The following is a 27,555-nucleotide window of genomic DNA, read 5'->3' as shown; positions in this document are numbered from 1 at the left end:
CATGTCAACAGTTCTGGACTAAAAAGATCCAGTCTGTATGGAGGGTTAAGTAAACTTCCTTTGTGGTAGATGATAATTTTGCTTTGAATATTTTACAAAACTGATTAAGATTTTTAAAAAGATTTCCTTCAATGTTAGAGGGTTTTTTTAACTATTAAGTTAATCAAATCAGAGTATCCAGCCTGGAAAAACCCCTAGGTTCTTTATAGATTAAATAATGACGTACCAAGATAAGGGAGGAGATGGAAAACCAGAATCTTGAAGACTTCTAGATATATTTTGTTCCAGAATGATAGAGTGTAGGTAATACATGGATTTTAGAGTATATTTTTATATGAATTTCTGAGGGAAAAATAAGAAAAGCTTGAGACACATAGTCAAGAAAGAAATTGTTTAATTTCTCTCCAATGTTGTCGCCAGCTGACGCAACAAAAAATAAATGGTGATTTAAATTCTGCTGCTAAATGATAGAAATAAAATGATTGTTCCTGTGTAGGCAGTAAAATAATCATCCAGTGGGGTACTGTGATTGATTTATGGCTCTTTTGTTTTCTGCTACCATACTAAAGCATTTTAAAATCGATGTATTTAATAGGGTTTCAACTTAGAAATAACATACAGAACAGGTAAGAACCATACATAAATGAAGCAAAAAGAAAACATAAAATTTCAGTTCATTTTTCCCCCTCAAAGAGATTTTTTTTTTAAATCAGGCAATTCTCAGTGCTGTATAAAATGAACATAAACAGAAAGCGTTTATGAAAATCCATAGCTCTGTGTTGTATTTTTCACTAATTCCTAAGCTACTGATTGACCCATAGAGGTCCATTTACAGACTCTAGCTTGGCTAAATACACCTCTACCCCGATATAATGCTGTCCACGGGAGCCAAAAAATCTTACCGCATTATAGGTGAAACCGCGTTATATCGAACTTGCTTTGATCCGCCAGAGTGCGCAGCCACGCCCCCCCTGGAGGGCTGCTTTACCGCGTTATATCCGAATTCACGTTATATCGGGTCGCGTTATATTGGGGTAGAGGTGTATGTTTTATATTGTACTTTACTTCTGATTTGGGAGAAAGATCGTATATATAATATTTTAGCCAGTGTTGTGAATTTCTATTTTTTGTGTGAGGTGCCATCTAGTGATACTGTTTAAAACTGCACACATTTGTGGCACACTGCTAAAAGCTGTATGATTTCTTGAAGCTATTCTTGTCAGGCTGCAGATAAAGACCTTGATTCTGCAAATCCATGCACAGCATGAAGCAAGGAATGCAGAGCTGTTGTGCTTAAATGCAAGTGTGAGCTGAGTCTATGTATGGGCATGAGGAAGGCTAAGCACTAGGCATAATCCTCCCTTTGTGCACCTTGCTCTCTAACATTCAAGGATGCAGTGTCAAAAATAGGCAGGGTATGGACAAAGAATGGACATGTTTGAGAAGACATAAGATCAAGCATGAGGAGACACCTGGTTACATCGTGTCTCCTACCCCTTGTCCCTTCTCCTGCTAGAAGGCTGGAGTAATTTGGTCACCAGACAGCAGTAATTTCACTGCAAAGTTAGGTTCCTGGGCCATAGATGGATTAAGACACAGATAGGCACTATCAGCCCAAGCCTGGAATCTTAGTTCCTGAAGCCATGTGATAATATCAAAATCTCAACTTTTATTTTAAAAAAAGTTTCTGGCCCACCTGGTTGTAAAGAAAAGCTTGAAAATTGGACATATAAAGGATGCAAAAAATGTCTACCTAAGTCTGAAGGGAAAGAGACAACAGCTCAGAGAGGGGTGAATTACCCCATTCATCTCAATGAGGTGTTAATTCCAACACCAACTCCTCTGGAGAGCCCTGCAACCCCTCCCCACCCTTTGTCCTGGAGGACTGTGTGTGTGGAAGGAGGATAAGAGTCCCACCGATCCAACAGTGACACCCCAGTTGTTGGAATAAGTATGGGAAGCCCCCCTTGATGCCATCACTGAAGAGAGGGTGTGGGCCCTGCTTCCATTCCTGGTGGAGAGATGGGAGCCTCATGATGCCTATAAAATCATGAATATTGTGGAGAAAGTGAATAGGGAAGTGTTATTTACCCCTTCACATAACACAAAAACCATTGGGGGTCACTCAGTGAAATTAATAGGCAGCGGGTTTAACACAAATATAAGGAAGTACTTCTTCACACAAAACACGGTCAACCTGTGGAACTCATTGCCGGGGATGTTGTAAAGGCCAAAAGTATAACTGGCTTTAAAAAAAGAATTAGACCAGTTCATGGAAGATAGGTCCATCAGTGCCTATTAGCCAAGATGATCAGGGATGCAACCCTATGCGCTCTGTGTCCCTAAACCTTTGACTGCCAGAAGCTGGGACTGGATGACAGGGGGTGAATCACTCAATATTTGTCCTATTCTGTTCATTTCCTCAGAAGCATCTGGCACCTGCCACTGTCGGAAACCAAGATACTGGGCTAGATGGATCATTGGTCTGACCCAGTACAGCCGTTCTTATGTTGCCCTGCCTTTCTGTGACAGGAGAGGGGCCCACTGCCATTTCAAATGGGGAAAGGGCCATGGTACATGGGTGGGGCCATGAGAGCTCCCATGTTATGATGCGCCTAAACCAGAGATTGCCTTTATATGGTCCTAGGTTGCCCTGTGCTCCCCAGACTTGCTCATCACACTTTACCTTATAACACAACATTCAGCACCTGCATTGTACAGGATCAAGCCTACAGTAAAAACATCATGGTGAGAGTGAAAAGGGCTAATGACAATGTTATGCAGTGTGATTGGGCAATAATTTCAAAAATAGATTACTAAACACCGCATGCCATTTTAATCTGCAGAATGCTTCTTTCCCATGCTGCTCCTGAATGGGCCCCTCATATCCTCCTCTGCCTTTGCTACAGTTCATTCATTCATGTAAAAGGCCTTTGACTCATGTTCTCATGGAAGTCATGGAAACTGAATATTCTTATCTTCTGTGATTTCCCATGTTTAACTACTTATCAGTACTCTTTTAAAATTGCAGGAGCTTCAGAGCTACAAATGCTTCTTACTTGGGCAGCGGTAGGTTTGGGTGATAGAAGATGAGCTCAGGATGTTTGTCAAAGGTTTGTGGCCATTTCTGTCATTCTGGAAGTGGCAGTAAATCTGGTTGCTTTCTGAGAACAATTACAAGTGGTTTACTCAAGAGTTGGAATGAAGTTTCACTGGAGGGTGTTAACGTGGGTTTGGTATCAGAGAAAGGGAGATGACATTGGGTCACTGTTTAGGAACGGTTGTGAAAGACTTGCTGGTTGGATTGGGGGTTTGCTGGACCTATGACTTTAGCCTTTTTTCGCCAGTGACTTGTCCATGAAATTTTTAAATATTCACCTAAGGCTTACTGTAGGTAGAGCTTTGTTCATTAACTGATATTTCTAGGCTGACACACATTTTAAGACTTGCAAATAAGACACTCAAGTATAATATAATTAGAAAAAACAATGGTACACATGTTCATGTTGGGTGTAATGTGTATGGCCATAAAGCCATAGCTCGGAGAGTAGTGTTCTGAGGTCTTTTCATGAATTCTCACTTTAAGCAGTAGTTCCAGAATAGGTGGGAAAAGAATCACCTCTTCTGGTTTCTAGTCACCACTCTGACCGCTATACAATCACTAGGACCCAGGTACCTAAGTAGTCAGTTGGCATATCCATCAGTAACCTGCAGTGTTATTTCTTAAGTATCTAATTCTCTTTAAACATAACTATGCTGGTTATTTTCACTTGTATTCTTGGTAGGGTATTACAGATGCTTATCATCTGCTGTGTGAATGTTTTGCCTAAATTATCTTCTAGCCTGTTATTTCCTTCTTTCGTCTGTGTACACCAAGCACTGGGTTTAATATTAGTTCAAGGATCTTATCTTCCTAAGATCACTGTCTCTCTTAACATCTGAAAAAATGCAGCGATAACCCCTCTTGACTCTCTTTTTCTTCAGCATTGCTTTCCCCAGCCATTCTGCATAAGTTAACTTTACCAGTGCTTTCGTATTTTTTGTTGCCTTTCTATCTTCCAAAAATTGGGCACAGTAGTTCAGTGAAAATGACCACTATACAGATTTTAAAGTTTTGTCTTATACACCAGTTCCTCCAGACCATTCCTTTTTTCTTTCCAGACTCAAACTTTTATTAGTATAATGTGCCCTAGTTACATAACCACTTTTTAAACTACTATGCTATCCTTGCTACTGGTTTATCATGTGGTATTGTTCAGATGCAGTTTTGAAATCCAAGTACATTGTGTTCACTACTTCCCCCTTGCATGCACTCTGTATTATCACCTGAAAAGATTCCACCAGATTTAGTAGAGAAGATATAGACCCTGATTCCGGGCTGCAATCTTGCCCCTTTACATCACTCCTCCAGCCTAGCAGGAGAGGAAAGCAGTTGGATGGCTCCAGGCAGGAAGTCTCCAGGTGCAGGGGATTCCCTGAGCAGTGTAGGGGTAGGCTCAGAGTTGTAGGAGGGTGCGTCAGGGAGGGATGGCATTCTAAACTCCACTTCTTTTGGGTTGGTGGAGTGGATTACAGGTGGATAGGGAAAGCCAGACCCAGAAACATGGAAGTGCACACATAACTTAAAGTCATATCACCTGCTAAACTGCACATCCTGGGCTGTGCTTCCAGGGATGATAGACTGAGAATCTGGCCCATAATCTTTAGGGAACCATACTCACTGGTATAATTTCAATTTTTAAATAATCTCATTTCTCCTTAAAAAAACAAACAAATAAAAAACCCTGACTTATGAGAAGTTTATTCTACCAAGTGTGATGTTTGCTTCTATTTTGCGGCACAGCATCCCCCTAACTCCCACTTCCTAATCTAGCAATAGTAATATTATATGCTATTTTTGCATATCAAAGACCGTGCACAGGTAGGATTGCTACCTCTGTGCTACACAAACGGGGATGTCCAGGATGATCCTGAACCCATAAAACTGAACAGCTGGTATTGTGTACTGAGCACCCTTACAGACTTCCTGGGACAGCCACCTCAAAAAAAGAAACAATTCAGGGAAAACCTGGACAGTGGCAACCCTATGCACAGGAAAAATACAATACAGACGAATCAAATGCAAAATATTAAAGACATATAGTGGAATATAATTTGTACAATTAGTTATCAGTTTCAAAAAGTTAAAAATATAATGTTTTACAAATACTCTCTCATTATTAATTTCATCAGCAATATGTTTGCACGGATAACCATATATATTCAAATCAGTTAGACTATGTCCACAGATTATCTCCATAGACAGAGTACAACACATACCAAGATGAGAAGCAACACAAAACAAACAAAGAAATTCAATATCCCTTTAAAATATCTTTTAAAGCTTACTTATCAATAAGGTGAATCTTATTCATCTATAATTTTCTGCTTCCTTCCTAGTCCTTTCTTGGGCCGTGATATACAAGAGTATTTAAACATAGGCTTAAATTTTAAGCATAACCTTAACTTGTATGGACTTCAATGGAACGTGAACATGTGCTTAAAGACAAACCTGTTTTCAAATTCTTTCCTGATTAGGGATGATTTCCTGAACCAGGAGTTATGTTTATTTTCTTCCAGTTCTTCAAGTTCTCACCATTCTCCAATGACCCTTTCAGCTTTGCTCCATAATCCTTTATCTTTTTTGCATTTTCTATACCTATTTTCCTTCCCCCTGCCCCCGACAATTTGAAAGACTTTATTTGTGAGTGTGTAATGTCTTACAAATTTGTATATAAAATGTTTGTGAAACAGATGGACTCACATCTTTCATCTACACTAAATTAACCACAGTAGCATAACATACAGCAACAACATATTATATGTGAGAAAGCATAAATGAAAGTGATGTCATGACCTTACCGGTAACGCTTTCTGCCAACTGTCCAAACACAGTTGAAACTCAAGCCAACATGCACCTTTTATGTTACAGAGCAAATGAAGTTCAGCCCAGAGGCAGAGCTATGATATTTAATCCAAAAGTTCATATATTTAACAGTTTAAAATGTCACTGTGTCTCTGTATTTTCCCTTTAAGAATATGAATTAGCACACCTGTAGTGATACAGACAGATGGGTCAGCTTTACTTATGAGCTGCATGTTGATATGGCTGAATGCTGACCTAGCAGAAATATATCTGCTTACGTTGTACTGCAGATATGTTCCACTAGCCTGTCCCTTGCAGCATTTCAGAGGTTACTGCAAACTCAGGTTGGTGGCTCAGCAAGCTACTATACAGCTTGCTTTGTCTATCCTAGTACACTCCTAAGACGGCAGTTTGGCTCCTAACCCTGCTGTTCAGGTGAAACGTCACACAACCCTACGTACAACAGAAGAGAATTTCTGTAGCTCGTCACTCCAGATAAAAGGTCACTGTTGAGAGAAATTACCCCCCTGGGAAAAATGGGCAGTGGGGGGGGAAAAAAACAGAAGGAGGTAAAGGTAATAATAATGGCCTAGTACCATTCAGCATCCATTGTGGCAGTCACAAGGTGGAATAGCTAAGGCTATATCAGGAAATCTGTGCATATCCCAATAAAAAAAGGGAAGAGCAACAATCCAAATATAAACAAAATGGTCATAATACAAGAAATCAAAAACAGTGAAATGGCAAAAGACAAAGTCCACTGTAGAAAAATAAACAGACTGTGGAGGAAGAATTTCCATCAAGATGTTTTGATTTCTGATTCACTGTTTACAGTACAAACAAAATAATGAAGGAATAAAAACAAGTTATGAGAAATGGATCACTTGCAAATGAAGACTCTCTCTTACCAGACTTGTTCTTGCATTCAATATCGTAGCCTGTGATCGGGCTATTTCCATCAAATCCCATGGTCCATCTGAGGGCAATGCTGCGTGCTCTCACCTCTCGGATTTCTATTTCAGGAGGATCTGGTGGCTCTGAGTTAACAGACAGACCCTGCTTTAGTCAAAAGAGTGCTGGTACTAAGCATAAGCTATAATAATGAGCATGGCTCTAATGTGGTCTGTTAACAGGATGATCTCATGCCATTTTCTCTGCTCCCTCATTAATATCTATACTCATTTAACCACCCATTGAAGAACATTCTGTGGAGGAAGGAAAAGTCACTTTTCAAAATAAGAGTGACTGAATTTGTCTTGGATTACTAACTAATGGTAGACCGGCATAGATACAACATATTGTAGTATTGCTTAAATTCTACTCCCATTTGCAGTATTCATGCCAGGGGAGGTTCTGGCTATAACTGTCACACTGCATTGGTACTTCTACATTTTGAATGTATGTGATGGTATATACATAAAGACAGTACTTTTAGGGCTAAACTATCGGTGGTTGGGGGGAATAAGAATCCCAACCCTTTGAATATAAATTCATAAAAGAAGGGTTCAAAACTGAGGGCCTGATTCTCATTTACACTAAGCCCACTTTATGCTGTTACACAATGTGGCATATATATATATATATATATATATATATATGTATAGCTTATGCCCACTTTAAGATCCCTTTACATTGCCAGAGCAGTATAAAGGACCCTTAGGGCAAATGAGAATCTGGCTCCCAGTTTCCTCCTGAATTTCTTGACAGGGCTGGTTCAGACATGCTGTGGAACCTGTAGTCACGGGGAACCAAGGGTTGGGAGAAAGATTTTTTGCAAGTATTAGAAATGTTATGCTCCAAGGCATAAAAGCACATGAGCCAGTGTCATGTGGCAAACCAGCAGTGGCCAGTGGCTGAGTTCTGCCTCTGCTCTGCATCTAAAATACCATCACCTTAAACCACTCCACAACCTGCTGCTGTCTGCCCGACTGAACTCCCCACAGGAGGGAGAACCCAGCCCCAAGCGATACAGGCTACTGGAGCCTGAATTGCACAAATATATTAAAATTTATTTTGACTGATTAAACTTGAAATATTTTGTTTCTAAATATATAGTAGGTTTAACATTTCTCCTGAAAAAACATCACATCAAATCGCTTTTGCTTTATTTCACCTGAGTTTAAACCATTTTTTGATTTAAAAAATAAATAAACCTCAAGTATACCATCCCTACAGTATATGTGCTGGATGGATTTTTATGTCTGACAAGTAGATTGTCAACTAGTGAATATAAGAAATACTCTCTTTACTCATCTGTACATTTCTACAAAGACTCTGGAATTTAAGCTTCATTGTGATTGATTCTATGGTGCTAGAAAACATGAGTTTAAGATTCTGATGCAACTTCTAATTTCTCTGACAATTAGGAATATGTTTAATTAGGGACTAGAACCTCCCCCCCAAAACAGATTTCTGAGCATGGCATACACTTACTGTACTACAATAGTTGTGTTTTTTTCCTTATGTTGTCCTCTTCCTACCTTGCACAGTGAGCTGAATTATTCCACGGTCCTCCCCATAAGAATTGATAGCGTGGCAGGAAAAGAAGCCAGAATCTTCACGCACAGTTGGCAAAATCTAGAGGTGGATTGAAAAGAAGCCATTGATTCAACAATATGTACAGAAAACAAATAAATGTAAGCATAAAATGATACAAACTGTTTCTCTTTGCAGTAGTACACAGATATTGTATGTGTGTGTGTACATGGAATATACAAACACACATGTAACTATGCAGAATAAATATTAATGGCATGAGTGTAAGGTCCAAAAAGCTGGTATCTATCAAGACTAGAGGCAAGAGCTAAATCTATTAGAAAGCTGGGCATCTCCCCTTTCCTGTGGTAGAACCCTTTTTTAGCTCTGTTGGGTTACATGAGGTCAGATCTTTAATTTTTCACTGATCCAGGGCTCAATACTCCCTATTCTGCACCTAAGATCACTTTAATATTTTACTTTGGAAGCATGAAAGACACTTTTCTTTGGCAGGTTGGTTTTTTTAAAAGGAGAATGGCAGATGTTTGAAGCAACTTAATATCTGGAAGTAATCCTCGTGGAGATGGATTTGTGGGCAGAGTGCAGGTGAAGTGGTCAAAAATGTATAATAAATGCAATTTAATGTACGGTGTCACAAATTATTGCAGGAAACTCTGGATATAAGCACCATAGTAATGATATCTATACATTATATATATATACGTACATATTTTATAGGTGGAGCTGGTAGAGCCAGCTATTATTAAGCTTGCCTAACATTTCCCATTATAAGATCCTGTTGCTTATAACTTTGCCAGACTTTAATAATTTGGGCTGAGATTTTTTTTATACCAGGTGTCTGCCTCAGGCTACTGTTTTTTTTTTTTTTTAATTTCAGTCACAATGGTCAATCCCCATGCTTTGGAACAGGGACCTGGAATTTGGCAGGGGAGTGACTGTGTCACAGATGTGCCTTTTTTTCATCCCCTTGAAAATCCACCCAAATGTAGCCAAGTTATAAGACTTTGAAAAATCCCAGTTTGTAAATGCACAATAGAGAGCTCTGACTTCAGCAGCTAAAATCTCCACAGACTGCCTCCTAACTGAGCATGTTCAAACCTCTCCCAGCTCGAAGTGCTGACTAGACTGCTCATGCATCGTCCACTCACAGATCCTACATGTGACAGAACTGCACATGAGCCGTCCACACAAATTTACTGAGCGTGCTGCATCCTCTCTCTTCTCCTAGAGCTGACCAGATTCTGCATGAGCCATACCCACAGAGTGGCTGAGCGTGCACCTTCCAGCCCAGGGCTACATCATAGAAGCTGGAGTTTCCCTGTAATGGCTGCTCCCAGCTGCTCCAGGCCAGCATGGGGCCAAGCAAAGGAACGGAGAGAAAGGAACCTGTCTCTCCTGTGCTCTCAATAACTCCCCTGCTGGTGATCCAGGCAGTGTGGAGAAGGCAACTGTCTGATTCTAACATAGAGAGGGCAGGGAACTGTGGGAAGTGAAAGGATGGTCTCATGGTTAAAGCAGCTGAATGCTGCCCTGGAGAACTGGATTCTATCCCTGCCACTGTCCCAGAGTTCTTATGTAATACTCAGGGCTGCCCGGGGTGGGGTAGTTTGCCCCAGGCCCTGCAGGGGCCCCCATGAGAATATAGTATTGCAACTTTTTTTATGGAAGGGGCCCCCAAAATTGCTTTGCCCCAGGCCCTTGAATCCTCTGGGCGGCCCTGGTAATACTTGGCAAATCACTTAAACCAGACTTTTCACAGATGGTCTCTAATTGTGTTTTTCTCATTTCCTGGGTGCCTGATTTGAGACCCTTGGATCTGATTTGCAGAAGTCCTGAACACTCATAGCTGCAACTGAAATCAATGGGAGCTGTGCTTTTAACATATAAAGTGCCTTATAATGCTACATACTCTGAAAAATCAAGTTGAAGGTGTCTTAAAATGGACACCCAAAATTAATGGAAACATTTGATCATAATCTCTCTGCGCCTCAGTTCCTCATCTGTAAAATGGGGATAATACCACCACTTGTGGGGGGAGGGATAGCTCAGTGGTTTCAGCATTAGCCTGCTAAACCCAGGATTGTGAGTTCAGTCCTTGAGGGGGCCATTTAGGGAACTGGGGTAAAAATCTGTCTGGGGATTGGTCCTACTTTAAGCAGGGGGGTTAGACTAGATGACCTCCTGAGGTCCTTTCCAACCCTGATAGTCTATGATTCACCTCACCTGGCTGTCTGTAAAGATAGATTAATTAATGTTTGAGAAGCACTCAGATAGTATAATTATGAGTGCCATAGAGAATCCTATGAGGAAATGAATAGTTTTTTATTCAGAACAGGGTTTGAATAGTGTGCAGTAAATACGGCCTGGGCCCCACACAGAACAATTAAAATAAAATATATATCTATATATTCAATAGCTGTTCATTAAGTGAGCACTGTCCATCCCATGCACAGAATAAGGCAGGGTTTCCTGTGGAAAAAACATTATGTGATCATGTAATTAAAGATTATGAGGGGGACAAATTAAGGTTGCACAGGCAACCTTAATTCTGACATTTCTTAACTTTTGAGAGCTTGACTTTGCAACCTGAATGTTCTTATAACTTTTTTTGTGCATTTATATCTATAGCTCTCTCTCTCTCTCTCTCTATATATATATATATCACTATCATATTATTTCATGAACAATTTGCTAACCAAGAAAGGGATTAATGCCCCAATCTTGCACACAGAAGTGCTATCATGTGCACCCAGATGGAATCACACTAAAATCATCAAGATGGTTGTGGGTGCAGGGACCCATGCTAATGTATCTATTTGCACAATAGATTCATTTGTATGTAATAAATATTATTCATCGCATACGTACATGCACACACACACTTAGGACCTTATCCTCTCTCACTGAAGTCAATGACAAAACTCACATTGACTTCAACAAAAGTAGAACAGGAGCTTTACTGGATATTCTCCAAAACATCTTTCAGCTAGTGAAGAAAGAGCGATATTTTACTGTGAGAGTATACCTTAGCATCATCACAGAGCTAAAGTTATTTCCTTGAGTTTGATATAAAACATCTCTCTCTTTTTTTTATATAGTATAACTGAAAAGCAATACTGGAAAATTAAAATAATTTTGCCAACTTATGGAGAAAGTTTTGCATTGTTTTCTTTGGAAGGTTTTTTGAAAATCTGTGGGATTTTTTTTTTTAATATATTACTAAATATACATGTAAAAACATGTTTTTACTAAATATACATGCGGGTTAGTAACTTATGTTTATAGATGAGTTTTAAATGAAACTCGGTGTTTAATTCACCTGATCTTGTCTTTTCTTAATCCTTCCCATCTGCTGAATATATTTTCTTCCCAAAAATATTTTTCTTTCCAAAGACCTCCCACTTCCTTTTATCCCTCCCTTTGCAGATGTTGTCAGTCCTTCCTCCACTACATCTTTCCATCCGTCCCCAGATAGAATACAGTAGCAGCTCAACAGAGGAGCTGCAGAAAAGTGAAGTGTTGCTTAGCCCTGCTGCCCAGAGAGAAGTGGGGGGGAAAGAGCCTTGTTGGTGCCCTTCCCATGTAGAGGAGGGGGATAAGGGGAGACACCGGCACTTCCAGGGATCTAGAGCCTGGAGGGATTCTGATGACAAATCACACTGGAAACAATACTTAAAAGTAAAAGAAGATCAAAGAAAGGTGCTCCAATTGCTACATTAGGCATGGCATCCATCTAAATCTTTAAATACCGGGTATTTGGGCCAAAAAGTGCAGCAGCATCAGATGTCCTTAGTCCTGATGTCAATTTCAACACTAAGAAGGGCCGTATTACAAAACCATGTTAGGATTCATCACCTGGTCTCAGCTACTTGGATAGTGTGTTATACATGAACTGGTAATACAGACTCCAGGCCACATTGTGGCTATGGCAGGCTGGAAGTGGGGAGAGGGCACAAGAAGCCCTTTGTCCCTTGCTTAGCACACTTGTGCAGGAGGCAGCATTATTTGGCTGCAGGCTGCCGTAATGGAAGAAGGGGCAAGCTAGCACCATGAGAAACGATACTGTATCCAGAATGCATTTCTTGGCAGAGTGAGGGCAGGATCATGGCACCAGCCCACTAGGATAGCTTCACTTGTTTAGCAAGGGCTACCTCTACTCTTGCTCCCACTACTGCCCATGCGATACTAATGCCATTAAGGTGGTACACCTCCTCCCCATACCCTTTCCAACGGAGTCTCTTCTGGCTTAACTGAGCCCTGTCTATATTTGACAGATAAAGCAAGAGTCATAGCTCTGATACCACCAGAGAGCTGTATTTCACATAAGTAACAGCAAAGCTGTGAAATATGACTTCTTGCCAGCTGGCTGGCTGATTTTTGCTATAATATCCAGTATCTGCTGAATATTAACAAACACAGCGCAAGTCCTTCTCATGTCCCTGAGGCACTTTTTCCTTTAACCTCACTTGGCTTAGGGTATTGTAATGGACATTTTATCTGATTATTACTCTGACTGCCTGGGTGCCACTAGAAGCGCAGATGGGAAGAGGGAGAGAAGGCACTTGAAAAACACAGGGCCTGATTCTCTTGATACACTGGTTTTGTACCAATATGACTCCACTGACTTCAGAGGGGTTACTCCTGTTTCAAACCGGTATAAGAAAGAGGAGCATCAGACCCAAAGTCATTATTTTTAGATTGGCAGGAAGGGGCGGGGGGGGGGAGCAGCTGTGCCTGGTGTCCTCAGCCATAAAAAATAGAAGCAAGCAATGCTCTAGAATGTATAAACAGGTCATTGGTTGCTTTGCTTTAGTACCTGCAGGGTAGAGATGACTTCATCACCCACTTCCTTGGTGGAAACAAGATAGCGGGACATTTCAGGGTTAATGATTCGATCCTCTTTCTCCCAGCGGACTATGATGGGTTTCTCTCCATGTGCTGTGCAGCTCATCTCCTTCTTTTGACCCTGTGTTGCCAAAGTGGTGTTTGGATAGGAAGTGATCATAGCAGGAACTAAAATCAAAAACAAGGCAGCTCATCAGTGAGACAGCTATTGTAACTGAGGTCTGGCCTCGTAGTCTCAGGCTCAGCCATGCTCTTGATATGTCACTAGCTAGCACAAATACTTAGACAATGGCTTTATTTTCATTTTTATATAATATAAGAAATAATATTTTAGCTGAAGATGGTCCTGAGCCAACATCTGAGATCCAAACAATTCTTCCCACACATTAGGGTTCTAGGAATCTAGATTTGAAGCTTGAGTCCATCCTTATCTTTAATAAATTAAAATATGCATAGATACAGAAAATTACCGTGAGCCATAAGCAGTCAGGTCCGTGGCCTGTAAAGATGTGATGGAAGAACTTTATACTCAGTGCCATGCTACTATGATGAGATTCAGCAGAAATGACTGAGGAAGACCAATGGGACACGTATTTACATTTTTATTTATTTATAAATATATTCTGCATTATTGTCAGCATTACAGTGGAGATCAGAGCCCCATTAAGCTAGGAGCTGTACAAAAACACAAGAGACAGATGGCTGCATAGAGGAACTTATGATCTATGTATGCAGAGTATATACCATAATTATCATATGTACTGCACATGTTTATATATAAAGCTGATGCTAAATCTACCCTGATTTTCTCCTACTATATTGAGTAATCAGTTTGGACATGATTTCAGCCTATTCACACTAAGTGTCTGCTGTGTTGGCTCTACAGGGCTAAGAAGAATAAAAAAGCTGTAAAATCTTACTTTTGTCACAATCTATATAAAGAAAATGCAATTTTCAAGTTTCATTTCAAAATCTACATTATGGCATAGATGTAATTATCTGTAGTGCTCAGAAGTCTTTTACTGCATGTCCTCCCCTCATGGTTCCTTAAAAAGACCAGCTCAGAACTGACAAATCCAAAACTGAACCTCCTCTCAAAATACCATTTCAACAAAATCAGACCCTGAAATCTCTGCCTTCTTTTGACACTGGGTGATGCAATAAAGTAAACCACAGCTGAGTGACTCACCAACAAGCACACCGGGTGCTGGGTTAGTTTGTGGTTGCTGCACTGCACTGTCTCTCTGCTCTGCTTGTTCTGGTCTCGTGAGCCAGAAGGTAACTGACATTTAGAAGACTCCTAAATTTTGACAGTAGCCTGATCACAAGAAAGAAGCAGCAGAGCCACACAGAGGAACAGTGTGGCATCAGCTTTGTGTCCAATTGTATATGTAAGTTTCTGAACAACATGCTCTAAAGCAGGCCAGGATGGGCCGTGGAGAAATCAGACATGTTGCCCGTGAAGTGGAATCTGGAATGAACTCAGGGCCACTGCCTCTCCCCTCCGCACACATTGGCCAAAAAGTGAGCACTGCCACAAATGCTGTGATCTGCTGCTGAATATCACACTACACTACACTCACTCTTGACCACCTATGGCTTTTCTACACAGCATTTTGGAGCAAGCCACCCAGCCTGCGTCAACAGCCCTGGGCTAGCAGGGCTTGTGCTAGAGCAGTGGCTCTCAAACTTTTGTACTGGTGACCCCTTTTCACATAGCAAGTCTCTGAGTGCGACCCCCCCTTATAAATTAAAAACACTTGTTTATATATTTAACACCATTATAAATCCTGGCGGCAAAGCGGGGTTTGGGGTGGAGGCTGACAGCTCACAACCCCCCATGTAATAACCTCACGGCCCCCTGAGGGGTCCCGACCCCCAGTTTGAGAACCCCTGTGCTAGAGCTCTAAAAATAGCTGTATAAACAGTACTTTAAGTTGTAGCTCAGGCTCTGAGTCAAGGAGGGGTGTGGGCTTCAGAGCCCTGCTCCAGCCTGAGCTACAACTTCAGAGTGCTCTCTATACAGATATTTTTAGAGTGCTAGGAAGAGCCCCTCTAATCCAAGTTGGTTGACTTTAGCTGGGAGGTGATCTCCAAAATGCTGTGTAGACATACACCTAGATTCTGCTCCGAGTTGCCACCTGAGGGAGTGGAGAAGTGCTTTATTCACTCACACATCTGGCTCCCGGTTTATATGGAGATCATAGCAGGTGAGAAGAAAGAACCATTCAGTGATTAGAACCCAGCCTGACCTGTGCTGCTGCTGCAGCATCAGAATGAGATGCGGCTGAGGTCCTTCTGTCTGTCTGATAAACCAGCCACAAGCCTCCTGCTTCTTCCCAGGAAAGGAGCAAAGCCTGCTTCCTTTTCTTCATCTTGGAGCCAGGCAGGCTAAGTGTTCCCTTCTTCTGGGTGCTACCATCATTAAGCTGTTGGCTGAGCAGAGTGAAAAAACAGTCCCCATCTGAGGAAATGGACTGAAGTAAGTCTGCTCAAGAGAGCCACATCCATCTTTACACTGACAGGAAGTAGGTTTGCCCACAGATTGGATTTTGGGTACAATCTTGAAGATGTGTCCTCTGATCTTGGGTTTCCCGATAGGCTACCACAGGCACAAGGTATAAAAAATGGTGCCATGTTGTGCCTCACCCTGCTATCCAGTGTTTGGAATAACAGTGGATAAAAGGATGTGGACATGAGTGTCAATGATAAGGACAGGCAGATATGAGGAGTGTCGCCATTGTAATGATGCTGCCTCTGGCAGGACACAACTGAGAGCATCAATTCAGGACAAATTGCTTAGAGCAGGGCAGTTACAGCCCAAAGCTGGGTTTCCTTTATTATTAAGGTATACCAAATCAGCCAAACAGAGAGGACTTCGGTCTCACCCCACTGGCTAACCAGAAGTCATACAAGCAATTCCCTTAGACACTCCAGTTTCCCAGTATCACCACCAATGCCACTCGTTATGGGGATGAATGCTTATGAAAACCAACACCCCAGTAAAAGAAAAAAGGTTCTCCCAATCCCAAAGGACCAAGCCCCAGACCCGGGTCAATATATAAGTCCAATCTTACCCACAAATCACTCTGTTGCCAATCCTTTAGAATCTAAAATCTAAAGGTTTATTCATAAAAAGAAAGAAATACAGATGAGAGTTAGAATTGGTTAAATGGAATCAATTACATGCAGTAATGGCAAAGTTCTTGATTCAGGCTTGTAACAGTGATGGAATAAACTGCAGGCTCAAATCAAGTTTCTGAAGTACATCCACAGCTTGGATGGGTCATTCAGTCATTTGTTCAGAGCTTCAGTTTGTAGCAAAGTTACTCCAGAGGTAAGAAGAAGGATTGAAGACAAAATGGAAATGATGCAGCTGCCTTTTATATTCTCTGCCATGTGGAAGGACACCCCTTTGTTCTTACTGTGGAAAATTACAGCAGCAAGATGGAGTTTGGAGTCACATGGGCAAGTCACATGTCCATGCATGACTCATTTCTTTACAGGCCGATGCCATTGTTTACATGTTTCAGAGTAGCAGCCGTGTTAGTCTGTATCCGCAAAAAGAACAGGAGTACTTATGGCACCTTAGAGACTAACAAATTTATTAGAGCATAAGCATTGTTTACATGTTACTTTGAACTGTTCCCAGGAAAGCTCAGATGTGGATTGGCGTCTCCCAAAATCCATTGTCAGTTAAGTGTTTCTTGATTGGGCACTTAATCTGCAGATTCCTTTCTCAAGAAGCTGACCAAATGCTTCACTAATGCTACTTAAAATCAAACACATTGAGATACAAGTACATAGCCAATATTCATAACTTTTACTACAAAATGATACACACATACAGATAGCATAATCAAAACCAGCAAATTATAACCTTTTCAACAACAACCTTTGTACAATATTTGCTGCAAATATATGACAGTGGTTGCAACAATGATCTATATGGTCACAGTTTATGTCAATAATGTCACACCCTGCTATCCAGTGTTTGGAATAATGGTGGATAAAAGGGTGTGGACATGACTGTCAATGGATAAGGACAGGCAGATATAAAGAGTGTCGGTGGATAGAGGCGACGAAGGATTAACCCTTTCAAATGCTCTGGACTGAGACTAAAAATGTTGCTTCACTGCCTCAGCCCTCTCCAAGCCTTGGAAAGTAATGAAAAAATAAAGACCTTCCGTGTTGTGTGGGGGGGTGTGTGTGAGAGGGAGCATAGGAGAAACACAGTATATTATTGTGATAATATGTTCATATGAAGATCATAAAGAAAGCGTATGACAGAAAAAAAATCTTAAAGAAATGATTTCAGGTCTCCACTATCAGCCATTCAGGCAGTTAAAAACACAACTAGTACCTTTCCATGTCAACCCTTGCTGTAGGGTTGTTATGCAGTAATGGATGGGAGGAAAGGGGGCCTGGGCAATTGCGAATAGGAAGGACGTCTGTCACTCAGTTAAGATCTGGCCCATGCTGAAAAAGTTTGAAAGCTCTGTGTGCTGAATGGAACCACCTTCCTCTGAATCGAATAGGCCCTTTACTTGGAGGTGCCTGGGAGCAGAAGTAGAGGGAGGACACTCCTTGCCAGCCTCTCACATCCAGAGCTACTTCCACAGTACCCTTCTCTCCACTTCTATGCCTGGTGAGCCTGCCTCTTTCTGTCAGGCAAATAGTCAATTTGTTTCATTTACATTTTTGTGGGTCTCAATTTCAGAAAGAAAATAGTGCCACTCAACTTGGTTCGGGGCCTTTCCAGTCTTTTCTTCCAGACTAAGCCACTGCTAGTGGACAGAAGAAGAAACCTTTTTTAAACGAATTACTATAATTGCTGTTTTGAAATGCTAATGTTTGGTGGCATGACCTTTTCACATGTCAGAGCTATTGATGCTTGGATATGACAATATGTCAGGATGCAGCCCTTTCCGTTAGAAGGGTTTCTGAACCATAACAAACGGATCTGATAATTAACAGGATTGTGGAGCTGTGGGTTAGAATTAAAAATTGGATCTAATTACAGAAGGGATTCTTAGAAAGGTTTTCTCTGAGATATGATGCACTTACCAGGCATCATTATGCAGTCTGATTATCTATGTCTTGTAAAACTGTTTGTATATTAAATCCTGATAAACTTTTTTACAGAGAAGTGTTCCACATTAAAGATTACTTGGAAGAGGAAACTGAGTTGAGAGGAATTCCTGCTTTCATAAAAATAAATTGTGGTCCCCATTTCTCCAGGAGTCTCACGAAATATAATACTGTACTGCTCAGCTGATTTATTTCACAAAAGCATGACTTTCCAACTATCAAGAAGGACATATATACAGAGGGTCAGCTTTGGGGGCATGCACCCATTTGCATCTAAACTTACAAATCAGTAAATTAGGCATATACAGTTATCCAATTTATGGACACAAAGGTAGGTTTTATATGTGTACCTGGGGGCACTGGCACATATTGGCCCTGGTCCTGCAACTTTGGACAGACAGCTGCACCTATGCACTACATGTCGTAGGAAATGAAAAGGAGGCCCTTTGAAAACGTGGCTTACAAGTTCTAGCGCCAAGTGCCTGAGCTTGCACCTTTGAATTTAATCAGAGCGGGCATGGGGCTTAGAAGTTCACAAGCATTTTCTGTTTGTTGTAAACTATATTCAGTTGGTATTTCTACAGTAGTGTATGAACTCAATATTCACAAATTTGGTTAATCATGGAAGCTAGCAATGGAAAAAAATGATTAAATTATCTAGTTGATTGATTCCCTGATAAGTATGGGATATAGTCCCCAAATAGAGTTATAGCATGATGTAGAACTTAGTAAAAAGGGGAAAAAAGAGGACCTGGGGAATTATAGATCAGACAATCTAACGTTGATACCTGGATACTGAAACAATTTATTAAAATCCAGTTTGTAAGCAGCTAGGGAATAATAGGATGATAAGTAATAGCCAGCATGGATCTGTCAAGAAAAAATCATGCCAAGCCATCCTAATTTCCTTCTTTGGCAGGGTTACTGGCCTACTGGATAGGAAGGGAAGCAGTAGATGTGATATAGCTTAAGTTTAGAAGGGCTTTTGACACAATCCCACATATTATTCTCATAAGCAAATTAGGGAAATGTGGTTAAACTGAAATTACTATAAAGTGGGCACATAACTGGTTGAAAAACCATAGTTATCAAGGATATGCTGTCAGATTGGGAGGATGTATCCACAGAAGTCCCGCAATGGTCTGTCCTGGGTCCAGTACTATAATGTATTTTCATTAATGACTTGGATAATGGAGTGGCGATTATGCTTATAAAATTTGGAAGTGACACCAAGTTGGGAGGGATTGCAAGCACTTTGGAGGACAGGATTAGAATTCAAAGTGACCTTGACAAATTAGAGAATTGGTCTGAAATCAACATGATGAAATTCAATAAAGAAAAGTGCAAAGCAGAAGCAGCTGTAGCATGGATTCAATTGCACCCACCATGAAACCAAGCAGGTCAAACCTGAGTGGCACTGTGAATCTGTGTGCCAGGTCACAATGGCTGGAGTGGGGAGCCCAGCCCAGCCCCACGGGACAGGAGCCCCCACTTCAGGGTGAGGTCACTCTCCAGCAGCCCCTCTCTCTGGGCTTCCCCTCCATATCGAGACAGGATTAGGGTTGTGGTGCTGGGGCAGAGGGAACTTCCGTGGGTGATCGGTGACCCCCTTGATTACAGTATAGTACATCCATTGAATCAAGCAGCTACCTCTGCCCTGGTACCAAGTATTACCACTTAGAAGGAAAAATCATAGGCACAAATGCAAAAAGGAGAATAACTGGGTAGGTGGTAGTACTGCTGAAAAGGATCTGGGGTTACAACTGAATATGAGCCAACAGTGTGATACAGTTGCAAAAAAGGCTAATATCATTCTGAGGTGTATTAACAGGTGTGTCTTATGTAAGACACGAGAGGTAATTGTCACACTCTACTTGGCACTGGTGAAGCCTCAGCTGGAGTACTGTGTCCAGTTTTGGGTGCCACACTTTAGGAAAGATGTGGACAAATAGGTCAGTGTCTAGACGAGAGCAAAAAAAAATAATAAACGGTTTAGAAAACCTGACCAATGAGGAAAGGTTAAAAAAACTGGGCATGTTTAGCCTTTTAAGAAATGAAGAAGGAGGGGTGAGGCCACCGGGGGGGAGGGGGACAGAGGGCTGAAAACAGTCTTCAAATAAGTTAAAAATTTCTTATAAAAACAACAGTGATCAATTATTGTCCATGTCCACTGAAAGTAGAACATGAAGTAATCGACTTAATCTGCAATGAGGGAGATTTAGGTGAGATATTAAGAAAAACGTTCTAACTATAAGAATAGTTAAACTCTGGAACAGGCTTTCAAGGGGGTTTGCGGAATTCTTGTCACTGGTGGTTTTTAAGAATAGGTTAGACAAACACCTGTCAGGTATGGTCCAGCTTTATTTGGTCTTGACTCGGCGCCTCTTGAGGTGCCTTCCAGCCCTACAATTTCTATGATTCTGTGTGTCATTCATTTTTTGGTTCAGGGGCCAAATCAAAAAATTTGAAAAAAACTCCCAGTGTTTCTAAACTTAATTTGTTTTATTTTCTCACCAAAATGAAAACAAAACAAAACAAAGTTTGTTTCAGATTGAAAAACACCCAAAATGAAACAAAACCATGAACCCCCTTTTTTTTTCCAGTTTTTCATTTTGCTTTGTTGTTTTAGGGTGTTTTTTATTTGAAACAAAGGAAAAAAATGTTTTTCATTTTGTTTTGTTTCTGCTTTTTTAAAACTTTTTTTTGTAATAATCAGCTAAACTTCAAAATGAAAAGTTTCAAAATGAAAAGTCAAAACATTTAATTTCAAAATGGTCTAAATGAACCATTTTGACTTGTTTGAAAAAAATCCATTTTTTTCAGGTAAAACTACTCACCAAATTTGATCTCAATTCATTAATATTTTCTCTAATAGCATTTAAACTGATAACAAGTATCTCTCCCTCTACTACAGAGTTGTAGTTCAAGAATGTCCTGGACACAAGTCTGAGAATAATGTAATTTAAATACTTGCTGCATGAATTTAATTACTCAAACATTAAATCTCATATGGCCTACAGAATGAAAGGGGGGTATTTTAAATGCTTAACTCAAAAGGGTCAGCTTAATAAAAAAAGCTTTTGATATTTTCAGAATTTGAGTGCAGCAATCTAGAATACTAATATTTCTATGAGTACTCAAAGTCCAAAACTGATATTTTACATCTGAGGTATACATAAGAATCTTAAAAATACATTGGGTGGTTACGAAACACAGATACTGCATCTACCAATTTGCATGTCTGAGTCACAATCTGCTTTTGTGGCAACTATACATTGCCCCATACATTGAGCTAGTGGCAAAGGCAGAATTTAGCACTGTACAGCTGCAAAAAATGTCAAGTTTGGCTCTGAATCTGAATTCCCCGAGCTTCAGGGAAATTTGATTTGGGGTTCTTTTTTCATTTCTCTAGTTTTAACTGTGCCAGCAAACAGCTAACTAACTGATATTTCAATGCCAAACCAAACTCCATCTATCCTTTTTCCTTTATAAAAAAATTGTGATGATTTGGGAGAGTCTATCTACGTGCCACTTATGAATTCTGGTTCATATTGGGGACCTTTTGTGTTTCTGTGTCAGACTGAAAACGATTTTAAATGCAGAGACTGTTTGCCTTCTCTGTTGTCTTTTGCCTCCATATTGAGCTAAAACTCACAGGAGATAGGAGAAATTCTTGCACCTGGCACATGGCTAACAATAAATGGTCATTAACCTCTGATGATTGAACATTCAGATGGAATACCCTTGGACAAAGATGGCTGCCACTCAGTGAACACCAGTTTTTCAAGTCTGAACTTCAGGGGTGAGGTAACTAAGCAACGAATCACCTGACTTTGATCACCTGATGAGGCTGCCAAAAGGGATTGGAGGTTCTAAAAGAGAGAGCCTCTCATTGAATAGTGGATGGTGTGGGGGAAGAGTATGTGTGGCGGGATACTGACTGGAAAGATCAGAGAGAGACACTCTATGATTCAGAGGAGAAACTATGAACTGCAGGAGAGGGATCAACACTGCAGAAGACTCTGACCTAAGCCCAAGGAATGTTCCAGGGCGGTGAGGGAACCGAGGCAGGGAAATGTTTATAGGATCTGTGTATCTTTTTTTCTTCTGGATCTGAGTATCTTTTGTGCTCGCTGATGTAAAGAGTAATTGTGTTTAGAAATCTTTGCAAAGCCTGTGTGTGTTATGTGCTATACCTATCATGTGTCCCTGAAAAAATTGAATGGTAAAACCACAGTGCGCACAAGGATACAGCTCTGGGAGAGGGTTTGGTGAAGCTACTGGAGCTTTAGCATGCAAGTCCTGGGGCAGCTGGGCCATCTGGGCCTGTTTTGTTAAGCAGTAACAGACACAGGGCCTGTGCCCGGGAAATGTGCCAGAGAGGCCAAGGAAAGAAACAGTGTGACAGTCTACTCAGAGCAAGGGAAGCTTAAGGACAGAAGGGTCTATAGCAGGGGTTGGCAACCTATGGCACACGTGCCAAAGGTGGCATGCAAGCCGATTTTTACTGGCACATTGCTGCCAGCCGGGGTTCCGGCCGCCGGCACCGCTCAGCCCCCTTCCTGCCTTGATGAAGGGAATCCTAGGCCGGCAGCGGGCTGAGTGGGGCCGATGGCCAGGACCCCGGCTGGCAGGAGCCGGCGGCCGGAACTCCAGACCGTCAGCTGGCTGAGCCGTTCAGCCCGCCACCGGTCTGGGGTTCCGTCCACCGGCCCCGCTCAGCCAGCTGCCGGTGTAGGGTTCTGGCCACCGGCCCCTTGCCAGCTGCGGTTCCGGCCCCGCTCAGGCCACTGCCAGCCTGGATGGAAGGAACCCCAGGCCGACAGCGGGCTGAGCGGGGCTGGTGGACGGGACCCCAGCTGGCAGGGCCGGCGGAGAGAACCCCAGACCAGCAGCGCGCTGAGCCACTCAGCCCGCTGCCGGTCTGAGGTTCCGTCCACCGGCCCCTGCCAGCCGGGGTCCCTGCTGCCGGCCCCGTTCAGCCCGCTGCCAGTCTGGGGTTCTGTCAGGGGCCCCTGTAAATGTAAAATTTATTTTGGCACATGAAACCTTAAATTACTGGAGACTTGGCACACCACTTCTCAAAGGTTGCCAACCCCTGGTCTATAGGGACCCAAACACAGCAGTCCGGTGAGTGTCCAGCAGAGGGCGTGTTACCAGGGCTGTGTGTGTGACAAGTAAATAAGAAACAAATATTCAAGCAAACTTTCTTAGAAAGGACACTAGAAAAATTATATAAGAAGAAATCATTTTATTCTTTACTGACAACTTTATCCCTCCTTAGCCTCCGTTTCCTCTAACACAGTCGTCAGCACTGACTCTTCATTGCCATAGCAAGGACTCGTACAGCTACATATTTCCTTTCCTTCCAGAGCTGATTTCTTACTCTCCACAATCTATTTGCAATGATCCTAACCCATAAACTCTCCAAGACTCTCCTCTTATTCTCTCCATGTCAAAAGAAGATTTCTGGTATCAAAGCCACATTCCTAAGACTGCATGTTTCTCTTTCCTTCTATCTTTAACCAACTATTGTTAAGTGGTGTAAATAGCCTAATTAAATATCTTGGTTCTTTATTGACAAACCATCTTGAACAATCTATTTAATAAAATCAATAAAATATATTTCTCAGTAGAATTTACTTCACCCTTTTGGCTTTATTGGCATAAGAAATGTGCCGAATCCAAACAACTTCTGACATTAGGAACATTCAGATTAAGATAAATAGACTGTGGAACAAACTCCCACAGCATGTCATCAAGGTCAAAATTTAGTAAGATTCAAACAAGAACATTTATATGAACAACAAGAAGTCATAGTTGTAGCAGTAAATACTTACTTCTAAAGTGTTTTGGAAGGGATATAAAGCACCATGATTCAGGGCTTAACCATCTTCAGTTATTAGGATTTAGGAGGCGGCTTCCCTGGGGGCCAGATTGCCCCACATCTGCCTTCTGGGGGGTTCTTTGCATAGTATCTGTTGCTATGCTGACCCCTGTTGAAGATAGGATTGTGGACTATATAGACCATAGGTCTGAGCCAGTATGACAGTTCATATCTTCAAGATCTGAATTTTGCAATGTGAGCCCAGATCTACTGGTTTGTATGTAGTGAGGGTTCTGTATTTAAAGCTGGTCTTCGGCCTGGAAGGATGATGATTTAATTTTTTACATGTCAACCAGTTATCTTCCCCTTCCTTAAGCGGACATTGTAGGGAATAACTTCACTGGTAGAGATTGCTAACTTCCCCATCCAAAAATCAAGGTGCAGAATTCAGTAGAACAGGTAAGAACTGTTGAATTGATTCACATAAAATAAGAGCTTGTGCAGACACCTTACACCTAAATCTCAAACTAAACTGAACCTGGACCTTTACTGAGTTTCAGTAAAGTTTGTTAACTTGCCTTAATTTCCTCTCTTTAATGTTTGTCCACCACTGCACTTATTATTTCATCAGGAACTGAAATTGGACGTATTGATTTACCGTTAGAAAAGCTATTCTTATTCCACACCAAGGAGGCTCCAATAAGTTAGGATAAGCTTGAGATAACCATCTGAGCCAAACTTCTCAATCTTTTTAGATTCACCCATCACAAGGCATCAATAAACTGAAGTGAACCTGGCGTGAATTCCACTGAAAATCCCTTTATAAGAAATTTGCAACGTTGTGAGTTTTTTCATTTTTTCTGTTTTTAGCTGAGTTCAGCCAGTTTGTTAAAAACATCCACCAAGGAAGAAAAATGTTAAAAATACCCTCTCTGAACATATAATGAATAATTACCACTATAGTGAGCCTCTAGGCAGCAAATAGGTGCTATATTCCCCAGGATTCCTAGAAGTTGAAGAAAGAACTGTTGATGGGACGATAGCACTGGCAGGCTCTCTATAGTAGGGTGAAGGGGCAAATGTGGTTTGCCCAATTCCAAACCATCTTTAAAACTAGGGTGACCAGATGTCCCGTTTTTAAAGGGACAGTCCCATATTTAAGCCCTCCTGCAGGTGTCTGACTTTTTCTTTAAAACGGGCAAATTGTCCTGTATTTTCTGTCTCCCCCACATCAGTACTGGTGGGTCCTGCTGCTGGCCAGATCCCTGCTCGCCAGCCACCCAATGAGGGGCCGGCCCAGTGGCCTATGATGGGGGTGGGTGTGCAAGGCTGGAGCGAAGATGCAGCATGCAGGGCCGGCCGCTCCCCCTGCTGGTCCATCAGCTCAGCCCCCACTGCATGCTGACTCTTGGCCAGCAGGGTCCTACCCCCCCTATCCTGTTTCTGGCTGGCACTGGCTGCGTGCTGCAATCTGTGGTGGTCGATGAGTGCGGCCAGGCACCAGGCAGTGGCTGGTTATGTGTTGCCTCTGCTGCCCACCTATCGGCCATTTACATGCTTCCCCTCTCACTGACCTCTCCCTGCTTTGCCCCTCCCCAGCTCTGTAGCTCCTCCATATCCCCTGCAGCAGGACACGTCCCATTCCCAGCACTGTGCAGAGAACCAGCCCCTGGTCAGCATGCTCAGCTCACTTACAGCCTGGCCGGCAGGCTCCTTCCTTCCCCCACTGCCTCTGGCTGGGATGGCGCACCGGGAAAGCCCAAGACCCTCTGGCCTGGGGCGCTGGCCAGGAGGAGCTGAGCCCTGCATGTGCCAAATCCCCACAGAGTGCTGGCACGGGGAAGCCTCTCCGCCCCTTAGCTAAGCTCTGGAGTGCAGGGGGAAGCAATTTCCAGCCTGTTCACGCCCTGAACATGCAGGCTCCACAGCAGCCCCCCAGGCAGGGGCTTAGCACCCTCTTCACCCACCCACCCTGCCCTGGGTTCTGCCCCCAGGGAGCGCAGGGCTGCTCCGTCCTCTAGGCACCCTCCTCTGCTGAGCCACCTCTGTGGCTGGGTTCACTGAAGCCCCTGCAGACAGGTTCCCTGGGCCCTGGTGCACAATGCATCCTTAGGGCTTAACCCCTTCCTGCTCGTGCTGTAACCGGGGGACAGGAGGCAGCAGGGTTATGTTGGTGGCCAGCAGCAGCCTGGAGGTGTTAGGTGCCTTGCGACACTGTATGCACAGGAAGTGACAAGCTGCTTCCAGCCACATGGGAGCAGTGGGGGACTGCAGGGGAGAAGGAAGAGATGAGCTCTGCAAAGACACAGGCCAGGTCATCCCTTCCCCCCTCCCCTGCGTCTGGAAGTAGCCCCTATCCCTTCCCTCTTGCACAGTGCCAAAAGTCTGCTGCTGCCCATATTCTGGTGTGAACCCTGGCAGAAATCTGGGGAGGGGGGGCATGTGACCCTGCATGCTACCCCCTCCCCATGTGTTGCCTTAGGAAGATGTGGTGCCACATCCAGGAGAGGCGGGTCCATCCCAGGAGCCCAGCCAGGTATGGAGGGTGGAGAGCTCCGGGCAGGGAGGGTCAGATTGGTCAGTCACCCCGCCGTGTGAGAGAGGTGTATGCGAGTGTGGGTGTGTCACCCCTCTCCGTGTGTGTGTGTGTGTGTGTGTGTGTGGGTGTTAGGGGTGTGCGTGTCACCCTTCACTATGTGAACCCTAAAGCCTTAAAGATAAGAAGGTAAATGAAAAGAATTCAACTACTCAGTATTTCTTTTTAACAGGGGCTCAGTCAACTTGATGTTAATTTGAACATTTGTACGATTGATTGCCTTTGAACTCGCTTGAATATGAGTACTTTTACCAGGTGTCCCATATTCAGCATAGAGAAATCCGGTCACCCTATTTAAAAGTGTTCAAAGGTTTGAGTCAAATCCAAAAATTGCATGGATTCAAGTTCTGCTCAAGTGAGCTGATGAAAACAAAGAAGGAGAGAGGGTCCAATGAGAAAAAAACCCATTGGAAAAATGAAGCGGCAAATATAGCAGATAACAAGCAGAGTTAAAAAATAAATACAAAGGGAACTTGAGCAGCAGTATGGTCTAGTAGATATGATGATAGACTGCTGTCTCAGAAGATGTGGGTTCTATTTCTGGTGCTCTCACTGACCTGCTATGTGACCTTTGGCAGGTCATTTCACCTCTGTTTCTTCTCCCACTCTTGTCTAGTTAGCTCTTCAGAGCAGGTCCTGTCACTCTTTGTCTGTACAACTTCTAGCACACTGGGGTCCTGAGCTTCGTTGGTGTTGTGACCCAGCACCCCATATTCTTCACAGTGATGTTATTATGATATGGTGATAGCTAGGGCCTTACCAAATTCACAGTCCATTTTGGTCAATTTCACTGTC

The 27,555-nt window shown here is 42.4% G+C and overlaps 1 protein-coding gene across 2 annotated transcripts in view; it reads right to left on the bottom strand.

The window, feature by feature from the left end:
- LOC112117098 (Down syndrome cell adhesion molecule homolog) overlaps positions 1 to 27,555 on the bottom strand; it is a 508,166-nt gene that overhangs the window by 122,094 nt on the left and 358,517 nt on the right. For both annotated transcript variants that reach the window (XM_029911462.1, XM_029911464.1), the window contains exons 10-12: positions 13,218 to 13,414; positions 8,386 to 8,482; positions 6,814 to 6,942 (exon numbers count right to left, since the gene is read on the bottom strand). In XM_029911462.1, coding sequence (XP_029767322.1) covers positions 6,814 to 6,942; positions 8,386 to 8,482; positions 13,218 to 13,414 — 423 coding nt within the window. The remainder of the gene's footprint in view (positions 1 to 6,813; positions 6,943 to 8,385; positions 8,483 to 13,217; positions 13,415 to 27,555) is intronic.

This window comes from Terrapene carolina, unplaced genomic scaffold (assembly GCF_002925995.2).
Source record: "Terrapene carolina triunguis isolate 2854851 unplaced genomic scaffold, T_m_triunguis-2.0 Scaffold30, whole genome shotgun sequence".
In the NCBI taxonomy this organism is placed as follows: Eukaryota; Metazoa; Chordata; order Testudines; family Emydidae; genus Terrapene; species Terrapene triunguis.
This window is presented reverse-complemented; position numbering and strand designations above follow the sequence as displayed.